The sequence below is a fragment of the Rhizopus delemar genome, genomic scaffold, assembly GCF_000149305.1.
Source record: "Rhizopus delemar RA 99-880 supercont3.6 genomic scaffold, whole genome shotgun sequence".
In the NCBI taxonomy this organism is placed as follows: domain Eukaryota; kingdom Fungi; phylum Mucoromycota; class Mucoromycetes; order Mucorales; family Rhizopodaceae; genus Rhizopus; species Rhizopus delemar.
Window position 1 is genome coordinate 461892 of NW_027137832.1, and position 18973 is coordinate 480864.

At 35.7% G+C, this 18973-nt stretch overlaps 9 protein-coding genes across 9 annotated transcripts; 6 read left to right on the top strand and 3 right to left on the bottom strand.

Annotated features, from left to right (window-relative positions):
* Window positions 1–176: 176 nt before the first annotated feature.
* On the bottom strand, window positions 177–1377 carry RO3G_08155 (uncharacterized protein; the record flags this gene model as incomplete). The annotated part of the gene is made up of 2 exons (XM_067662745.1): window positions 177–313; window positions 372–1377. The coding sequence occupies 2 exons, from the start codon at window positions 1375–1377 to the stop codon at window positions 177–179; spliced, it is 1143 nt and encodes a 380-aa protein (XP_067518846.1).
* Window positions 1378–3997: 2620 nt separating this feature from the next.
* On the top strand, window positions 3998–4223 carry RO3G_08156 (uncharacterized protein; the record flags this gene model as incomplete). Its single annotated transcript, XM_067662746.1, has 2 exons — window positions 3998–4095; window positions 4145–4223. 2 exons carry the CDS (start codon window positions 3998–4000, stop codon window positions 4221–4223), a joined length of 177 nt encoding a protein of 58 aa, XP_067518847.1.
* An 896-nt stretch (window positions 4224–5119) lies between these two features.
* Window positions 5120–6253, top strand: RO3G_08157 (uncharacterized protein; the record flags this gene model as incomplete). The annotated part of the gene is made up of 4 exons (XM_067662747.1): window positions 5120–5253; window positions 5321–5412; window positions 5464–5897; window positions 5954–6253. The coding sequence occupies 4 exons, from the start codon at window positions 5120–5122 to the stop codon at window positions 6251–6253; spliced, it is 960 nt and encodes a 319-aa protein (XP_067518848.1).
* A 1293-nt stretch (window positions 6254–7546) lies between these two features.
* On the bottom strand, window positions 7547–8122 carry RO3G_08158 (40S ribosomal protein uS4; the record flags this gene model as incomplete). Its single annotated transcript, XM_067662748.1, has 1 exon — window positions 7547–8122. One exon carries the CDS (start codon window positions 8120–8122, stop codon window positions 7547–7549), a length of 576 nt encoding a protein of 191 aa, XP_067518849.1.
* Window positions 8123–8360: 238 nt separating this feature from the next.
* On the top strand, window positions 8361–9028 carry RO3G_08159 (60S ribosomal protein eL21; the record flags this gene model as incomplete). Its single annotated transcript, XM_067662749.1, has 4 exons — window positions 8361–8379; window positions 8442–8598; window positions 8653–8846; window positions 8916–9028. The coding sequence occupies 4 exons, from the start codon at window positions 8361–8363 to the stop codon at window positions 9026–9028; spliced, it is 483 nt and encodes a 160-aa protein (XP_067518850.1).
* Window positions 9029–9387: 359 nt separating this feature from the next.
* On the bottom strand, window positions 9388–11084 carry RO3G_08160 (uncharacterized protein; the record flags this gene model as incomplete). Its single annotated transcript, XM_067662750.1, has 4 exons — window positions 9388–9473; window positions 9673–9847; window positions 9902–10591; window positions 10644–11084. The coding sequence occupies 4 exons, from the start codon at window positions 11082–11084 to the stop codon at window positions 9388–9390; spliced, it is 1392 nt and encodes a 463-aa protein (XP_067518851.1).
* A 440-nt stretch (window positions 11085–11524) lies between these two features.
* RO3G_08161 (uncharacterized protein) lies at window positions 11525–11908 on the top strand (the record flags this gene model as incomplete). The annotated part of the gene is made up of 1 exon (XM_067662751.1): window positions 11525–11908. The coding sequence occupies one exon, from the start codon at window positions 11525–11527 to the stop codon at window positions 11906–11908; it is 384 nt and encodes a 127-aa protein (XP_067518852.1).
* Window positions 11909–13922: 2014 nt separating this feature from the next.
* Window positions 13923–14580, top strand: RO3G_08162 (uncharacterized protein; the record flags this gene model as incomplete). Its single annotated transcript, XM_067662752.1, has 2 exons — window positions 13923–14188; window positions 14244–14580. 2 exons carry the CDS (start codon window positions 13923–13925, stop codon window positions 14578–14580), a joined length of 603 nt encoding a protein of 200 aa, XP_067518853.1.
* A 2540-nt stretch (window positions 14581–17120) lies between these two features.
* Window positions 17121–18870, top strand: RO3G_08163 (uncharacterized protein; the record flags this gene model as incomplete). The annotated part of the gene is made up of 4 exons (XM_067662753.1): window positions 17121–17251; window positions 17309–17723; window positions 17917–18334; window positions 18527–18870. 4 exons carry the CDS (start codon window positions 17121–17123, stop codon window positions 18868–18870), a joined length of 1308 nt encoding a protein of 435 aa, XP_067518854.1.
* Window positions 18871–18973: the final 103 nt, after the last annotated feature.

The following is an 18973-nucleotide window of genomic DNA, read 5'->3' on the forward strand; positions in this document are numbered from 1 at the left end:
ACAGCCTTAGTAATAGTAATCAATGTAGCCTAGCAGCGCTTACACATGTAATCTCTTTAATTTATTCATCCTAGAGTTATTTAACAAAATGTATACAAAGCCACTAATGAAAGCAGATGAGAGGGATAACTTGGATTGGGGGTATTAAGTTATATAAGAATAGTACAAAGTGACGGTTATGGCTGTTTTGATCTTAAAAAGGCTTCCAAAGTCTCACTATCGTACACAGAATCCGGGTACTTTTTGGAGTACAATCTGTAGTCTTCCAATTTACGAGCGTATCTGCGCCTTGCGTTTTGAAACCAGGTAGAGACTAGCATAATAGTGTTATTTGACGTTTTCGTAAAGTGTTTGAGTATTATGTTACTTACTTTGAACTAGTGATTTCCCTGTTGCTTTACCGAGATCAGCTTTTGCTGAACTATCAGGTATCTTTCCGTCATGTTCCAAGTACCAGCTCATCAAGACATTGATCACATCCTTTTCATAGTTTTTTCTCGTTCTTTTTCCGTTATCACTTTGGTCACCATAAAGTGAGCAAGGTTTTTTATGGTATGGTTTACTGTTTTGTGTTCCATTTCTTTTTTTGTGATAGCCAACTTTGCATTTTCTTGTGTACTCTTCGTCGGTTTTGTTAGCAAGTTTTTTTCGACCTGGTTTCATTAATATTTGTTGATGTTTTTTATCATGTTCCACTTGTCGGTGATCACTTTCCGTTGTCACATCTTCTTTGACTAAGTTTATCTCTCTTTGTTCATCTTTAGGATGCATTCCGTCTTTACAGATTGGGTAGTCATGGTCATCCACTGCACTGCTACCGTCTTCATCTGACGAAACAAACTCATCTGGGGCTGCTAAATCAGGTAAATGCGATACACTGCTCTCGGGTAACACGATGTTATGTGTTGCACAACACATGAGCGATGATGATGTTGTTGCACCCGAGTTGAAGTATGGTTGTTGCTCATCAAAACCGACAGGTAATTCTAAGCCATGATTGTAACCAGAAATAACTGTGGAGGGTAAATCGGTAAAGAATGTATTTTTGAGAAAGTTATTTGTTTGCGGTGCCACCGCCATCAGTGAGTCCAGTCCTCCACAAACAAATGCATCACACATGTTGTTAAGGATGTCGCTATCTTCTATGGGCGTAAATGGCGCAAAATCGTACAAGTTGATAGGCGATTGGCCCGGTTCCATACATCCGGAAGGTCTCATGTCAGATAGAATCATTTCTTTTTCTCCTGCAGAGCATCTCAACTGTTCCAAACCAAAGCTGTTATGCAACTGAACATTTTTCGGTTCCATAGGCAATGTCATGTATTCATTCACTTGAGGTATCATTGGACTAAATAAGGCAGAATCAAAACGCATCATATCTTCAAAACTATGTTCGTATAGTGCTTTTTGTGCGTTGTTGAAATCTGTAGAAATAAATTTTGTTGTAAACATGAAAAAGAAAAAAAAGAGAAAAAAAAATAAGAACACTTGTTTATATCAAACAATGGAAAGAAATAACAAAAAATCCCAGGCTACACAAATTGCACACTTTTCTCGCATGGAAAAGCTTTTGTTTTCTACCCCTTAATACACAAAACCCGTATCACAACAGTTCTAAACAAAAGAACACTTGCACTCATTTCAAAAAAGTGAAGTCGCAGTTTTTTGAATTTGATGTCATACAAAAATTCTGTCCAAAAAAGGATGTCACTTGATCTAAAAATGAAAGTTGTTTTGCATACGTTCGTGTTCCATTCAAACCAGAGGGACATCCTGACCCAGAGAAACTCATTCGACGCAACATCTATAAGGCTCTCCCCATGGTTGAACTTGCTATCAGCCATTGGTGTAAACCCCTCTGGTTTCTTCAAATTTCTCTCAAAGTTTCACGCGCACATCGTGCGTTCGCAGCTCAAATACGGTCTAGTCATCAATCGCTTCACAGCCTCTCAACTTCATGGTCTTGATAAAGCGCAAGACATCTATATCAGACTGGCTCACAGCGCTTGAGGTAAGGCTTCCACTAAAGTAATGCTCCACCTATCTAGACTGCCGTTCATATCAGAGGGGGTCAATATCCTACAGACACAATTCCTCTTTCGCTCCTTGCATCTACCAGAAGGCGCACTGCTTAATTGCCCACTACCTTGCATCCGATGCATTAGAGGACACCAATAGTATCTCCTGTCTAGGACCTCGCTTTGGAATAGGGTGTCATCCACCACCATTGACTTCTATGCTTGTGTATTCAAGATTACTAAACAGCATTTCCTGCAACGAAAGCTGAATAAACGTCAGCAGAGCCAAAACCCTACACTATTTTCTAACTGCATCCGATCAGTGTCTTTGGATTCCATTATGTGGTTACTTCTGTCTAATACAGAGCGTGATCGCTGTATACATTGGAGATTAAGATGGATACCTGATGGTAAGCCTAGACCATGTTCCAAGCATCCGCATAATACCTCTCAAAGAACGATGCTGCCGATTGCCTTACTATGCACTGATGCCTATTTATACCTGAAACCATAAAAAATTCATTATTCCTTATGAATAGGTTCCCCACTAAGTCCTTTGGTTCCCTCTGGGGTAACCCTCTCCTGGTCACAGCGATGGACAATTATGTGCTTAATGCTGCATAAATTAGGCCGACTGCACCATGATAAACACATTTCTACTATGCACCCACATGGTTAGAAGCTTCTTATAAGCCTCAGTCAATTTCTTTAACTTTCCTTTGATGGCTTTACCCATTGCTTTCCCTTTTACATTTTTTATCCTTGATCCCAAAGGGGGGGGTTTTCTTAGTATTAATTTCCTAAAAGTTTGGCCTGATACGAGCACACATTTATGTAATTTTTATTTTTATGTGATCCATTGTATCTTAAATGAAAGTCATGGTCACATTTCGTGAGCCATATAAAAATTCTTGGCATTTTTTATTTTTATATAAAAGAAACGATAGCTCCTTGAACTTTTTTCTTTTTCTTTTTTTCCTGTTTTAATTTTATTCTGCAGGCATTCAAGTCAGCATTGCCTGCCCACATTATTTTCAACTCAGTCCACTCTGGCTCTTTTCATTGCAGTCGGCATGATTGCAGTAACAAAAGGACAAGCTCTAGACATGTTTTATTGTATGAACTGCAATACTGATAGCATAGCCAGATGCAGACAAAAAAGTGAGGGTTATGAGGAGGTTGAGGTTTGGTTATCTCGATAATCTTAGTGAACCTGTCCTAATGTATAAAACACGTATTTACAGCAATTCCTTGAGATATTATAGATGCATATGCATCCAGTCGTCATCCAAAGTAGATGATCAGGTACTTAGTGAACTGAAACTGATACTATTTACTTGCAAACTAATTAATATCATTATTAATTTGTCATTTGCACACGTGTGCACTTGTTTGTCCTAATCGTTTAGAGACACAAGCTCAGATTATTCAATTCCTAAATACGATGCACTTGCTAATGATCCTCACAACAGCAAAGTGTACACTAATCAAGCTGTTAGTGTAAAACAAGTACTGAGTACAGTTTGGCAATATTCAAATAAATTTGAATACAAATCAGTGTCACCTTTTGACAAGTGGTGCTCTGACTACCATCTTGAATCCCTAAATGCTCCGGCAAATCAAAAGAAAAGCAATACTGGTAAACACCAGGTAATGAGGTCTCTGTATCGAAATCGGTATACCTTCGTAAGTTCGATTTACGTTTTTCATGCACAGTCATCCATTCACTATTTGTTGAATATATCTATCGACAATACAGTTAAAAATATACCAAAAAATCAAAGCGAAATCGTTCGCCTTAAGACCCCTGGATATATCGTCCTCGGATATGTTAGAAAATCAAATACATCTGAAGCACTTGGCAAGCGTGCCAGTTTCTTGCGATCAGTGTGTGCACGTTTGAAATCTTAGTGTTGACAGGGATATACAAGGCAATCGCTAGGTGAATAGGTACTCTCCAGAACTATTTTTTGGTAAACATGTTGAGGTGCATTGCTGACAAGACCAAATTTTACCTAATCGCTGTAGACCAAGCAGGTTTAACGATCAATCCTCAAGACTTTGCAAATTTCCTTCAGTAATATAGTAAATAAATAAAGATAGTATTTTATTGGTTTTTTTGATAGAGAACATCAACAAATCATAAGGATTATTATTGGCAGAGCTTCATTTGCAAACGAAATAGTTGATTACAATTACCATTAGCTCATGAAGAGCCTGGAGCAGTTGCAAGGATTTTCATGTCGAAATGCAAATTATCAACGAAATAAAAGAAAGTCTGTTGCAATCTAACACACAAGAAACAGGGGAAATATCAACAAAAACAACTACTTTGAAATACCTTCTATTTCAAAAGTTAGACAAAGAACAGACAAAAGTGAAATAAGAGAGACTATTTATACTTTCTTGAGACACGATCTTTGAGGAGAACTATTTAAAGATTAACGTTACTCATTAGTTTACCTTTAGTTTATCGATCATGACACTGAATTCCTTATGACTTACATTCTGTTTATATTGTAAAGGTCTAAGTCTTACGCTTTTTGATCACTAATTTTTGGTTACACAATTATTGTAGGACAGAACTTCTGTTGCTCTTGACTAATTATTAGCTATGGATATGAAACCTAGACAGCAAGAAGAGAGTATGTTTTTCGAGGATCCTTTATATTGGAGTTATCGTTATTAAGCTGCTTAATGTGCATATGCTCAAGTTCATTGATAAAGAAGTTGATAGCACTTTAATCGAGCCTGTTCAAGATTAGGTCCTCTTACTATCCCAATGTAGCCTAAGTGTCAACCATTGGGCTTTAATTCTATACAACAAAGAATTCGTATAATAAGATAGTTATTGTTAAAGTGCGTCTCTTCTTTATTAGGTGATTCGTTGTTAGATCATAGATACACCTTGTACTGATGAGTGAGCTGATCAAGCTTTATAGCATAATTAAAACTAAGGGCTTCGTAAACTCGGTTACTGTCGAAGCTTAAGCCACATAAATTGGACTGCTTCTCCTAGACTCTCTCTTTCCATATGCAGCTTTGCGCATCAGCAGAGAGTGATACTTTTTTCGTAATTTGACTCGATTGATTATAATAACATGGAAGAAACAGTTATTGATTCAGGCAAAAAAAGAACATCATCTGTATTGGAAGTAGATGATGCAGAAGCGTCTTCAAAATTTGGTTCTCGACTTTTAAAACAGGATAATGACGTTTTTAGCCACAATGCATGGTAAAGGTGTCGGATACAATAATTGAAAGCAATTTAGCAGCTAAAGAAATTTATTTTTTCTTTATAGGGACCATGTAGAGTGGGATGAAGAGCAAGAAAAAATGGCCAAGCAAAAAGTTTTGGAACAACTTGAATGTCCCGTGCCTGAAGAAGAACAAGGTAGATTTAAAAAATATATTGTGTATAAAAAAGTGCCAACTAGTTAGTTAGAACAGTACCATAAAAATCCTGCAGAATATTGGAACAAATTTTATCAGAAAAATGAAAACAAGTTCTTTAAGGATCGTAATTGGTTGAGAATTGAATTCCCCGAGCTTTTCTCAACGAGTGAAGCTGGTGCCGGAAAGAAAAGAGTATTTGAAATTGGGTGTGGTGCAGGAAATACTATGTTTCCTTTATTGGATCAATGCGAAAATCCAGAGTTATTTGTTTATGCTGCTGACTATTCAAAAACAGCAGTAGAGGTTGTTCAAAGCAATAGGAATTATGATACCTCGAGGTCATTGGCATTTGTATGGGACCTTTCAAGCAGTGATATACCAAGTGAGATTGAACCTGAATCGCTTGATATAATCGTGTTGGTGTTTGTGCTCTCTGCTTTAGCCCCGGAGCAATGGGAACAAGCCATTAAAAATATTCACAAAGTATGACTAGCATAAAAGGGATTTATATCAATGAAATAACACAATATAATATGTAGATGCTAAAACCTGGAGGACTAGTCTTGTTCCGTGATTATGGTCGCTTTGATCTTGCACAATTAAGATTCAAAAAGAACCGCTTGTTAAAGGAAAACTTTTACATTCGTGGTGACGGTACTCGTGTGTATTTCTTTACATCAGAGGAAATTGCGAACATGTTTGGCAAGAAAGAAGAAGAGGAAGGAAAGGCACTTTTTGATATTGAACAGAACGCTGTAGATCGTAGATTGATTGTTAACCGTATGCGCAAATTAAAGATGTATCGTGTATGGCTTCAAGGCAAATTTAGAAAATTATAGGCTTGTATATATTTTATATTATTTACAATGGTTTGATTATAAATTATTGAAAACCCAATTTATTTTATTATTTGCTCTTTCAACTGTCGTTTGTTTAGCTGATCAACTTATATGTTACTTGTATGTTTAATTCTATTTGCAAAGAGTAGCTCTAGCCAAGGGTACACCTACGATCCTCTTAGGCTTAATTTTACGTTTAAAGAGTTGCTGTTGATTGAATGTATCCCTATCAATGACAGTATTCTTGACAAGCCGATCCTTTTGTACCAATGAACGATAAAATTATTTATCGAATTCGTTCTTTAGTTGATTCCATAAAAATGCTAATATATTCTATTCCATATTCAAAAAGATAATTTTGCTTTCTTACATTAGTTAAAAATTAGCCATACGATAAACAACATAAGCAAAAGATGATCAACACACCAATTAGAAAACTGCTATTTTTCATGACAATTACAAATACATATCAAACGTTTCTAACTCAAACTGCTTACGAGACTGAAACATTTGAATTGAAATTGTTCTTTTATACTGGATAAGTCATAATTCAAAGTTTGTTTTATCAAATACTGGTATCACTGCAGATATTTTATATCGCTCAGATCCATTAAATGACAACTTCAGCATGATATAGCTATCAAAGATCTTCGAATATAATATATGATATCACCAGATAGTAACCAAATTCATTGTATACATGTCATCAAAAAACTTTCATCAACCTTTAGACTCATGCTGGAGGCATAGGAATTGATAAATAGCTTATCTGGCTCCTTATAGTCTTTGGAATAATTACTCTTTGGAAAAAAGTATGAGTGGCTCTACAAATTGAAAGAAAGCTTAAAGAAATGAATAGAAAGTGAACAGTTCTTATCTTCTGTAAGTGACTTAAACACATAAATTAATCGTCATCCCAATTGCAATAAAGTCCTATTTCATCCAACTTCCGTGCATGTGAGATTGTGTCAAAGAAAGCATGTTTCTACATGACTACAATAACACAAAGGGGCAGTATGAACAAGTTTACACAAAATCCCCTTTTCTAGTAAACGCCTCAGCAAAAGCTAGAAAGCCTAGATAATATGTATAACCATATACACACGGGAGGAATGACAAGAGAGCTTTATATGATACTGTAATATCCAGTTATTAAACACCATTTTAATAACAGGATAATGACAGGTGCTTTGCAATTGAGATGTTTTTATAAAAAATCAGCATGATTTTTAAAACATCATTGTATTTTATTTGCAAAGGTTCATATCAGAAAGGCGGCAGAGGACCATGAGTTTACTCTTCATCATCTTCTTCAGCAGCTTCACCACTACCAGCAGCAGCTCTCTTTCTCTTGACACGACCAGCACGGCCACCACCGTAGGGAGAGGTCAAAGCGAAATCAATGTGCTTTTGAGAGTCCAAACGAACAATGAAAGAAGGAACGTTGACAATTTGCTTACCAACACGAATGTGACGTTGACGGATCAAGACACGAGCGTGGTGAATAGACTTGGCAAGACCCAACTTGAAAACTTGGGTTTGGAGACGACGTTCCAAGAAATCTTCAATCTTGAGAGCAAGAACGTAATCGAGCTTCATACGAGTTTCGTCAAGGACACCAATACGGACAAGACGACGAATCAAGGCATTACCTTCAAAGAGACGACGAGGGTCCTTTTCATCCAACTTTAAAAGTTCACGAGCAGCACGACGAATCTTGGAAAGAGTGAAACCAACTCTCCAGATTTCTCTCTTGTTCTTGAGACCGAACTCACCAATCAACTTGAGTTCTTGGTCGAGACGAGCAGATTCGAAAGGACGCTTAGGAACGGTGGAGGTCTTGTGGTAGTTTCTGGTGGTACCGGTCATACTTGAAAAGCAAAGTTAAAGAGAAAGAAAATAATAAATCCTCGATTTGGTTTTGCTTTATTGCAAACAGAAAATTTTTTCATTCAGTTTCATTGGCTCGAACAGTATAAGCCACAACTTTTTGGCTGGAGAAAGTGCGTCTAAGCCACGGCAATTTTTTTTATTCTCAATGGTATATTAACAATTTTTTTCCTTGCTGCTATTTTTTTCGGTCTCTTTTCATACCACTTCGTACAAGATGCCTCACTCATTCGGTCGTAAGTATTTAAGTTAATTTATGCTGGAAAACAACAAAGCAAAACTAAAAATTAACTTCTAGTTCGTGCTCGTACTCGTCACATGTTCTCTCGTAACTTCAGAGAACATGGTGTTATCCCCCTTTCTACTTACTTGAAGACTTACAAGGTTGGTGACATTGTCGACATTAAGGCCAATGCTGCTGTTCAGAAGGGTATGCCCCACAAGTTCTACCACGGGTAAATATATCGAGACTATAATAATGGATCAATATATTAATGTTTAATTCTTAGTCGTACTGGTATCATCTACAACGTTACCAAGTCCTCTGTCGGTGTTATTGTTCACAAGGTCGTTGGTAACCGCTACATTGAAAAGCGTGTTAATGTCCGTGTTGAACACATTAGACACTCCAAGTGTCGTCAAGAATTCTTGGACCGTGTTAAGCTCAATGCTCAAAAGAAGAAGGAAGCTAAGGCTGCTGGTGGTAGGCTTTATTTTTTTTTTTTATATTTGAAGTGAATGGTTTTTTCTGATATACTTTTTTATTTTATAGTCACCTTCAACCTTAAGAGACTCCCCGCTCAACCTCGTGATGCTCGCCACGTCTCTACCAAGAACAACGTTCCTCAAACCATTGCTCCCATTCCTTATGAAACTCTTATCTAAGGAAGCAGTTTCTCTGATAGAAAAAAGATTAATAAAGACTTTTGTCTTTTGACAATTTTGCGCATAAGGAATTTCTTATTTTGCCTTTTATTTTTCCTTTTTTATCTTTTGATAATCTTAAGATCTGCGACGCTTATATCTATTTCTTCTACTTCTACTTCTGCTTCTGTCACTGCTGCTACTACGAGAATCATTGCTACCACTGCTGCTGTCACTATCATCATTATCACTGTCGCTGTCACTGTCACTGCCACTGCTACTACCGCTGCTGTCAGTATCACTGCTGTCGCTGTCACTACTATATTGACGTTTCATTATCTGCTTTGGTGCGTTTCTTAACCATTCACGTAAATCCTCCGTCAACGCACCAAGACCGATACTTGTCCAATAGTTGATGGCAAACCGAGTGTTCTTTGGATTGTCTTTGGGAAACATGCCAGACAAGCTTTCGAGCATAAAAGGATCCAATATACGTTCTTTGAGAACTTTGAGACCAAGAAATTCACTGATTTCTTGAAAGAGAATTTTTACAAAAATACGAGATGCTGACGTTGTATCCTCTTCTGTGAGTCTAATGATTTGGAATGATGTCCACGGTAACGCATCAGTATTGAATAAATGTGCAAAAAGTTTGGCTATATTACGAAGTCGATTCGTTTCATAACGGTGAATAGTATTATATACTTCTTCAAAACAATGCACAAAGTTGTCTACCCAGGTGCGATTAAGTTTACAAAAACGTTCCGCCATTAAACCATAATATTTGAGATAAGTACGTTCTTGAGAACAACATTCAATAACCATGTTACAAAGCTCAATCTATTGTATTGCATTAATAGTCATATAATTTAAGTTGCTTACTCTATTATTTACCTCATGTCCTTCTGGAACATGTAGTTTCATCAATTTGTGACATGCTTCTTCAAAGTTAACACTGGACATAACCGTCAAATAAATCTTTCTGCGCAGCTCAATAATATCTGCATTTGTCTCGTCTACAACCTTTAATTCTTCTTCTTCATCTGACTCTTCTTCACTTTCGCTTTCGCCGCTACCTGACGAACCGCTTTCATCCTCGGATTCATCGTCTCCTAAAATTTCAGATTTTATAGCATTATACTTTTCTTCATTTTCAGTGTAGTCAGGGTCATATTTGAATATATTCAACATATCTTCGGTATCAAGATCGTCGTCATCTAAACTAATATTGTGTGTAATCTGATCTTCTTCTTCCACTAAATCGAGCTCCTTAATGACTGCAGGGTTGTCTTTATATTTATCTTTTCGAACTTGGAATAACACTTCAATCATGTATTGAATACGCTTGTCAATTTCACCTTCGTGCAAAACTGCTCTGAATCTTTCATAAATAGCATTGTTTGCTTTTGGAGAGACATTGGCTAAATGAGCACCGACTTCTCGCATAAAGCCGACAGCAATTTCTACTGAATCATCGGTAGGTCGTTCAAGTAAAAGTGCTAAAATTTGAAGTGCAAGAATTTCGTGGGCAACAAGTTGATTTGTCAGGTGAGCAATAAAGGTAGTGGTTGCTAAACAGGAAGTCTAATAAATCATAATTTCAGTAAGATGTACATTTAGAACAAAAAAAGATTACCTTGTCATTGCGTCTAAAAGCTCTTCTAAATTGAACTACTAATCTAGTCAAAAGAAGTGCTCCTACAGCAGGTAACTTTGTATTCACAACAGCTGTAACTGCAGCATATACGGGTGTAAAAGGCAAACTTGCAGTTTGAGCTTTCATCATACTTCTACAATACAATCCTCTTCCACGGATAAGATTTTCACCAAAGAGCTCAGGTATAATCATTTTTACATTGGATGTGTTGACTTTGTTTATAAGACCATTGATTGATTTTTTTAATGCTTCCCAAGTGATTCGTTGGTACGCTTCACTGCTATTGTCAGTTATTGATTGTTGCATTTGACGCAAGCGATGAGGTGGAATGTAAGCACCACCGGTACGTGTCGTTAACATCAAAGCATCTACCTCGTTTGGTCTGTTGCCACGGGCTATAGTTCCTACTTCGCTTGTCATTTGTATGAAAGAGTGAGTAAGAGAAAAGAGTGATATTTTTTTTTCTTTAAAATACGGCGCAGTTTTAAGAAAAGTTGCGTCACAGATGAAACATCTCTGCCAATTAAATTAGCACTGGTATTGAAATCAATGCTGCACTTTCACTATATTTTGTATCAAAATGTGACTTTATTTCAATCGTGCGGAATTAGACAAAACGAACATTCATCATGAAAGGTTTGCAGTACCTGGAAAAGGTCCCAAGAAGCTTGTTCATAAAAGCATAACCAATAATGTTTCCATAGAGCATAAAAACCATGACCAATGCATTGGAGCTGATCAGACTGGAGCGAGGTGTGTTGTTGGTCTTTGAGTGTAATAAAACATAACTAGAGACCATCTGGAGTTCAGTGGGGCCGTAAGAGAAAGAAACAAGAGAGGAAGGCCTGCATATTTTGAATATGAGATTGCATTCAGGTAAAATTAATTTTTCCAGTCAATATGCAAAAGCAATTGCCAAAATCAGTTGTACATGGAAACGAAGAACAATAAGTCCAACATTTTCACCAATGGAAGGACCCAAGCATTCAGCTGATACAATGACAAGACATCTTAAAAGCGCATTCTCTAGAGAAACTACACTGGAAACGCAAAGATACAATATCAGTTCAGATAGCTTGCCATTTGAATTAGCTGACCCAATTACACTGCCGGATATCATATCAACTACTCAATCACACCCCTCTAATAAGGCTCCTATCGTTGACCATGTAAAAAACGAGTTGCTTCTTCCTATTCAAAGTCCCCTTGCACCAATCTTGCTAACATTGTTCCGATTATGCTGAAAGTGGCCTTATGTTCCCGAAAGCTGGAGAGTGGCTCAAGTAGTACCTATTCACAAAAAAGGCACTCTAAAAGATACTGGTAGATTTATGGCTTTATGTTTGAGAACCGTTCTCTGACGAATTGATACTCCTTTTTTTTTCTGAACTTGCGCTTGCATTATTATGGATATGGTACATGGCATGATCCCCAGTACTGAATTTAATCTGATAATTGAAGCAAAATCCATTGAACATATATCTATCATTATTAAAATCAAATGCAGTAAATTTTCACAGATAACACTAAAAATTAACAAGCTTCCGATACCTAAGGATAAGATATAGCTTGTATATGCAATTATGAAATACAGTCCCATAAACAATATTGAGGAAGGACTAGCATTACGTCTTTTCCCGGTGTGTTTTGCAGTGATAATGTTTTTTATCAGTATTTGTAATTATTTTTGTTTCCTATGCTATAGTACATAGGAAACATATTGCTACTCTCTAATTATGTATTCTATAGGTGCAAAAAATATCACAACAGATATCAGAAGCTGTTAATAAAGTCTCAGTAGTATAAGCATATCTATTGCTAGCGACTCGCACTGCTTCGAATATCCACAACAACTATTGATGAATTAATTCTATTAGATAAGTATGAAAAACATTATTTTATCATGCACTTTCTCAGTCGTTTCATACTGTAAATTAAATTTCATAAAATATAAAAGGGACTTGTCTCCTTTATATTCGAATGCGCAATATGATTCATTCCGTTTCCCATGGTTTACCAAATCGTCATTAATTTTTTTATGTAATCATATTAAAAGCAGAAAAGTGCAAAAGAAATATGTATTATTTATATGTGTTATTATAAAAGTAGTATCTATAATTTAAAAGGCTATTTGATGTCGCATTTGTTATAATCCGATAACATCTTATATTTATAATGTATACAAAGGCCTACTGTCTGGTTACCTTAAATGAAAATATTTGTTTACTGCTATTAATCAATTTCCAATAAAATATTACGGAGAGCCTGTGGTTCATAAAAAAGGATGTGGGATTTTAGGCATCTTAACCAAACCATGATAAACGAGAAGAATGGTAACTGTTCGAATGTTAGCAACTGTATGCTTCTAAAATTCAAACACTGAATAAAAAGTGAGCCAAGGATGCAAAGATGGTATCTAAAGTTTGTCACAGACGAATTAAACCAGCCTCAAGTATTCAGCAGACGATGTTACTAAGCTAGAGGCTTTGATGGATATGCTGCAAACAAAGGTGGAAAGCACATAAATAAACTGATATATTATCTTAGCAAAAGTCTTCATTGGTGACATGGACTTTACATGCCTAGTTGATCCATGTTTGAGAATAGTGGCATTTAGCACAAGCTTTAAAGGCACTGTAAATATACATATTTAAAAGTATGCTTATGTATAAAGAGATTTATAAGATATGCACAAATTAAACCTTAAGACTTCTACCTAATAAAATATTAAAAAGACCACATCATCTATAAAACTCCCAATATAAGTTACCTGATTAAATATATGAACGTTTCAAACTATCTAAATTCTATAGACAACTGAGCTTACAAGAAAAAAAAAAGTAATCAATACAACCCTCTATCACTTACTCCTTGTTTCTTATGATCCTTTTTAGCTTAAATACACAAGATTAAATAAAATCATGTTTATTTGAACCTAAAATAGCTTTAATGTGTACAAGAATTTGTATAAAACAGCAGCGTATCAATTTTTGATTACTATACAAACGTATAGTAATTTTGTGGATATGTGTCAGTATTTTGGCTGCACTTTGATTTCCTGCATTTACTCACTTAGTTATTTATGTAGAATTTTGGTGTAATGAAAGCTCCCATGTCTGTATATAAAGGAAGCACTCCTTTTAGTTGTGAGCTATTTTATCCGTTTCATTGAGCTTTCGTTGATAAATGATATTGTTTTCTGTTTTTCTTATAAAAAGTGCCTCTCTTTACTTTCATATTTCGATATAAAACATTAACATGAAGTTTTTGACTTTCTCTACTCTTTTGGCTTTTTCTGTTATTAGCGCTCAAGTTTTCGCTATCCCTATGAACATTCCGTCTGCTAAGGAAGCTAATGGTGAAGATGTAAAGTTGGCATCCTCTAACGGGCTAAGTTCAGCTATTTCCCCTGATGCTAGCAACATGCTTACTCTTGATTCTTCATTGAGTCACCTTGACCGGCGTGGGAAAGGCCATGGCTCCGATGGTTGCTGCTGTGACCAATGTCTTCATGGACAAATAGTGTAAGCTTCATACTTTTTTGCCAATTGAGATAAAAGTCTGATGTGCATTTTACAGTAAAAGACAGCGTTTCCCTGGCTTCACTCCACCCACTCCACCTACTCCACCTACTCCTCCATCAGGATTCCCTGGTTTCACTCCACCAACCCCTCCTACCCCTCCTACTCCCCCATCAGGATTCCCTGGAAGAGGTACTCCACCTACCCCTCCTACCCCTCCTACTCCACCTGGAGGCTTTGGTTTCCCGTTTAGGTTCGCAGCTGTTCCTGTTGCTATGGACGGCAATCAAGATATAAGAGCTATGGGAACGGACAATAGCTATGATACACAAGCTGTTCATGGATCCGCTAATGGTCTTCCTTTTGCTATTGTTAGCCCTCAATATGTTGCTTAGCTTTTATTCGTCTGTTAACCTTAAATGTTCACAAAGCATGAAGCGAATAAATCATAAATTTTGAAAGCTTTAATGACAAAACCGTTAAGCCCAGCTTTTAGAAACATTTCAAAAGTGGGGTACACTTCATGAGTTTTGACAAATCCCATTAATTTTTAATTTTATAAAATCATTCAATATTAGTATATAGAATATCATGTGATAATGTGATAATAGCAAAAGAAGCTTAATTTTTATTTCAGTAAATCTATTAACTTTAGATTAAACACTAGCTGTTAGTCTCAGAGCTATACAAACCTTGAATATTAATAATCAAGGAAACTTGCTGATGCAATTATATCATTTTTCATTGGTATCTTATCATAAAACCTGGAAGAAACCACCATAGAAAGATAATTTGATTTTTGCACTAAACGGCAGAAACACTATCTACTATAATGTTTTTCAACGAGTAACTGTTGCCAACAAAGTGTATTTTCCGCGATAGATCTTGATCACGAGCATATTCAGCTTTGCTTTGAAAGACGTATTCATACTATATCGCCATAAATAACATTTAAAGATTTATCGAAGAGGATTGGATTCTAACAAGAAAGTTTTAAAGGAGATATAAGTAAAATTTAGTGTGTTTGAGTGAGAATTTACAAAAAAAAAAAAAAATTCAATTAAAGGCCTTTACGAATCACTGCTCCTTTCATATGTTGCTCATACTGCTATTTCTATGGTTGATAATTTTACATGCGGGACAGCCTATCTGAGAAGTGACATGTCAGAATGCTGCCTTCTCTCTAATTACATTTTGGCCTTCACATAGATGAGTGCATTATTTCTTGATGAAAATCATAGTTCTAAATCCTGGTTATTGCTATATTTTAAAGATCTTTAAAGATTTATATTCATCGAAGTCAGTAGGCGTTTAAGTATAAAGATAGAAAAATCATTTTGCATAATTACGTAGTTAAGCCGCTTTGAACAGTATTTGAAGACATCAGGTGTATATTAGCTAAATCTGAAAGTACATTGAAGGGCATATATTGACTTTGCTTTGTTGTAAGAGAAATGCAAATATCTTTTTGGCATTAAAACCATTAGATAGCACATTATTTCATAGCTTACTAAAGTGATACTGTAACATACTTTTGAACTTTATTATATAAAAACTCATTGTACATGTATTACAGGCAAATTCCAAAAGCCTAAAAAAATTAACTTTTTCATAAAACCAGATATATATGTCGATCTAGCTGGCAAGGCATACGTACAAATAAGTGTTGATGCTCATAGACTAAAATACTACACAAGTAAACACTTTTATCATTTATTGCTCATACGACTGTAGAAAGATGTATGATGCTATTTTTGAAATGCGTTTGATGGAGTTTCTTTTTTTTTTAAAAAAAAAAAAAAAAGCCTTGTACAATCATCTAATAGTCACTGACGTAAATACAACATCCGCAGAGAATACATATGATGAGTTCTCGTATTTAAGTATAATCTACTTATTATCAACGTTATAGAAAGTAACGCATTAATAAATATAACAAACTTTTTTATGTAAATCAAAAGATGGAGGTTGAAGCAATCATCTCGCGCGTTTTTTTATATAGTCATTGTTTTGTACTACTAATCAAAACCATAAAGGATCACCCATTGCAAAATATGGGTGAATGGTATCTATTGACTGAGCTTATTTTGACAACAGAGAAAAGCGGACATTACTCCGATTTGATAAGATATTAAAAACTTGTAAGCATTGAAATTCTGAGATTTTTATGTAAATATTTACTTATTAATTAGCAGGAAAAATGTTAAAAAATGTCTTTGACAAGATGAAAATATCGTAAAATAAAAAAGATTTATGTTAAATGGAAGTTTCATAGCTATTTTCAAGCTTTTTTCTTCTTCTTTTGGATAATCTAACCTTTGACTATAAAGAAAAAAAATACATTATTGCTTTCTCATTGAACATAATATTGAATGAAAATATAATAAAAAATATGAATACAAGAACAATAAATTCCTAATTATCCTTTGAAGACTTAAAGCCCCCCCCTTTTTTTTTCTTATCTACGTGACAAAAACAGTTAGGGTATATGCAAAGTACAATGTACCTTTTTCAGTAATAGATCAAAATAGCCAGTGAACATGTTTATCTAAAGCTAGAGATCTTATTGGTCGGACAATCATTTGGTCTGTGATGTGCATAAAATTTATTGAATTTACGCTTTTTAGTTAGCAAGTGGGGAAGAAAAAATGATGTAAGTGTTATGGCAATGATGCCCGCCTTTTTTATTTTTATTTCTTTTTCTTTGTAAATACGAATTCAATATGTTATTCCCATTAAATTAAAAAAAAAAGGTTAGTCTGAAAATCTATTGTTTACTTCCAGTATTGATTGGACCTAATATACCAGTGTTTCGTTTGTGTTGATACGTGTAAATGTAATCATCATACTTTTATGTCTGAGTTTAAAGATAAAGGTATAAAGTGTCATCTTTGTGAATTGACATTTTCTTTATTCTTATTTTATTTAACTGACAATGACAAAGAAACAATTTATCGGATCAATTGATCAAGGCACGACGTCTACTCGATTTGTAATATTCGATCAAGATGGAAGAGTTATAACTTATCATCAAAAGGAATTTGAACAACATTATCTACATCCAGGGTAAATATAAACAAATATTATGACTATTGTATTAAAAAGACATTTTTTTTTAAAAAGATGGGTGGAGCATGATCCTCATGATATATTAGCCTCAGTTGATACATGTATTGAACATGCTATAAGAAAACTTTCTCTATTGGGATATGAGGCCTCTACTGTTTCCTGTATTGGAATTACAAATCAACGTGAAACTACAGTTGCTTGGGACAGTGAAACAGGTCAACCCCTTTGTCCTGCTATTGTTTGGAGTGATGGACGAACATCAAATACTGTAAAAGAACTTGCTTCACAAAAACACTTGCCAAAAGAAAAACAAACTGCTAATGCGCTTAAAGACATCTGTGGATTACCGTTAGCTACTTATTTTTCAGCAGTAAAATTAAGATGGATGCTGGACCATGTACCTGAAGTACGAGAAGCACATGAACAAAACAGACTGCAGTTTGGAACAATAGACACTTGGCTTATTTATGTAAGTACAAGGGAAACTGTGTTATAAAAAGAGGTATGCTGAGGTTTGTTATAGAACTTGACTGGTGGGGTAGAAAACAATGGTGTTCTTGTAACTGATGTGACTAACGCAAGCAGAACGATGTTGATGGATATAAAAACGATGGAGTGGAGCGAAGAGGCAATCAAGTAAGCATACACTTGGATAATTATAGATAAATTCTTGTACTGATTCTCTTACAATGGACAGATTTTTTAGATTTGAAGGAATAAAGCTGGCAAAGATTGTCCCTTCTTCATATGAATATGGTAAAATACACAGCGGTTCACTAAAAGGCGTTCCTATTACTGGATGCTTAGGAGATCAGCAAAGTGCGTTGACTGGACAAAAGTGTTTCCATGTTGGTGATGTTAAAAACACGTATGGTACTGGATGTTTTATGCTTTTCAATACAGGCGAAACCCCTGTTTACTCACAAAATGGTTTACTAACGACTGTGGCGTATCAATTTGGTAAGGATAAACCTGTTTATGCACTAGAAGGTTCAATCGCCGTAGCGGGATCATCTATACAATGGCTTCGAAATAACATGGGTATCATTGATAATAGTAAGGATATTGGTACACTGGCTGGTAAAGTAAAGGATACAGCGGGGGTTTATTTTGTTACGGCCTTTACTGGTTTACTCGCGCCGTACTGGAGAAATGACGCTCGTGGTACGATATGTGGCTTGACTCAGTTTACGCAAAGGGAGCATATTGCACGCGCAACATTAGAGGCAGTGTGTTATCAATCGCGGGCGATTTTAGAAGCTATGAATAAAGATTCAAATTCTCCCCTGCGATCGCTCAAGGTGGATGGTGGTATGTCAAATTCAGATGTGTGTATGCAAATCCAAGCAGACATATTAAACATCGAAGTGGAACGTCCGGAAATGAGGGAAACAACAGCTTTGGGAGCAGCCATAGCAGCAGGCCTTGCTACTGGTATGTGGAAAAGTATAGAAGATCTGAATGACGTCAATGTGGATGGAGACACTGTGTTTAAACCAAAGATTTCGGAAGAGGAAAGAAATAAAATGTATACTGGCTGGAAAGAGGCAATCACTCGATCGTTAGGCTGGGCTGATATCGTTAGCGAAATCACTGGCAGCGATAAAGACTGTTAATTTTTTAATAAAGTCTTATAAAACCTCGATCGATTCATACACGGTCACAGGATAGTACAGTTATATTTAATGCATTTTTTTTTATTCATTTTTGGTTTTCTCT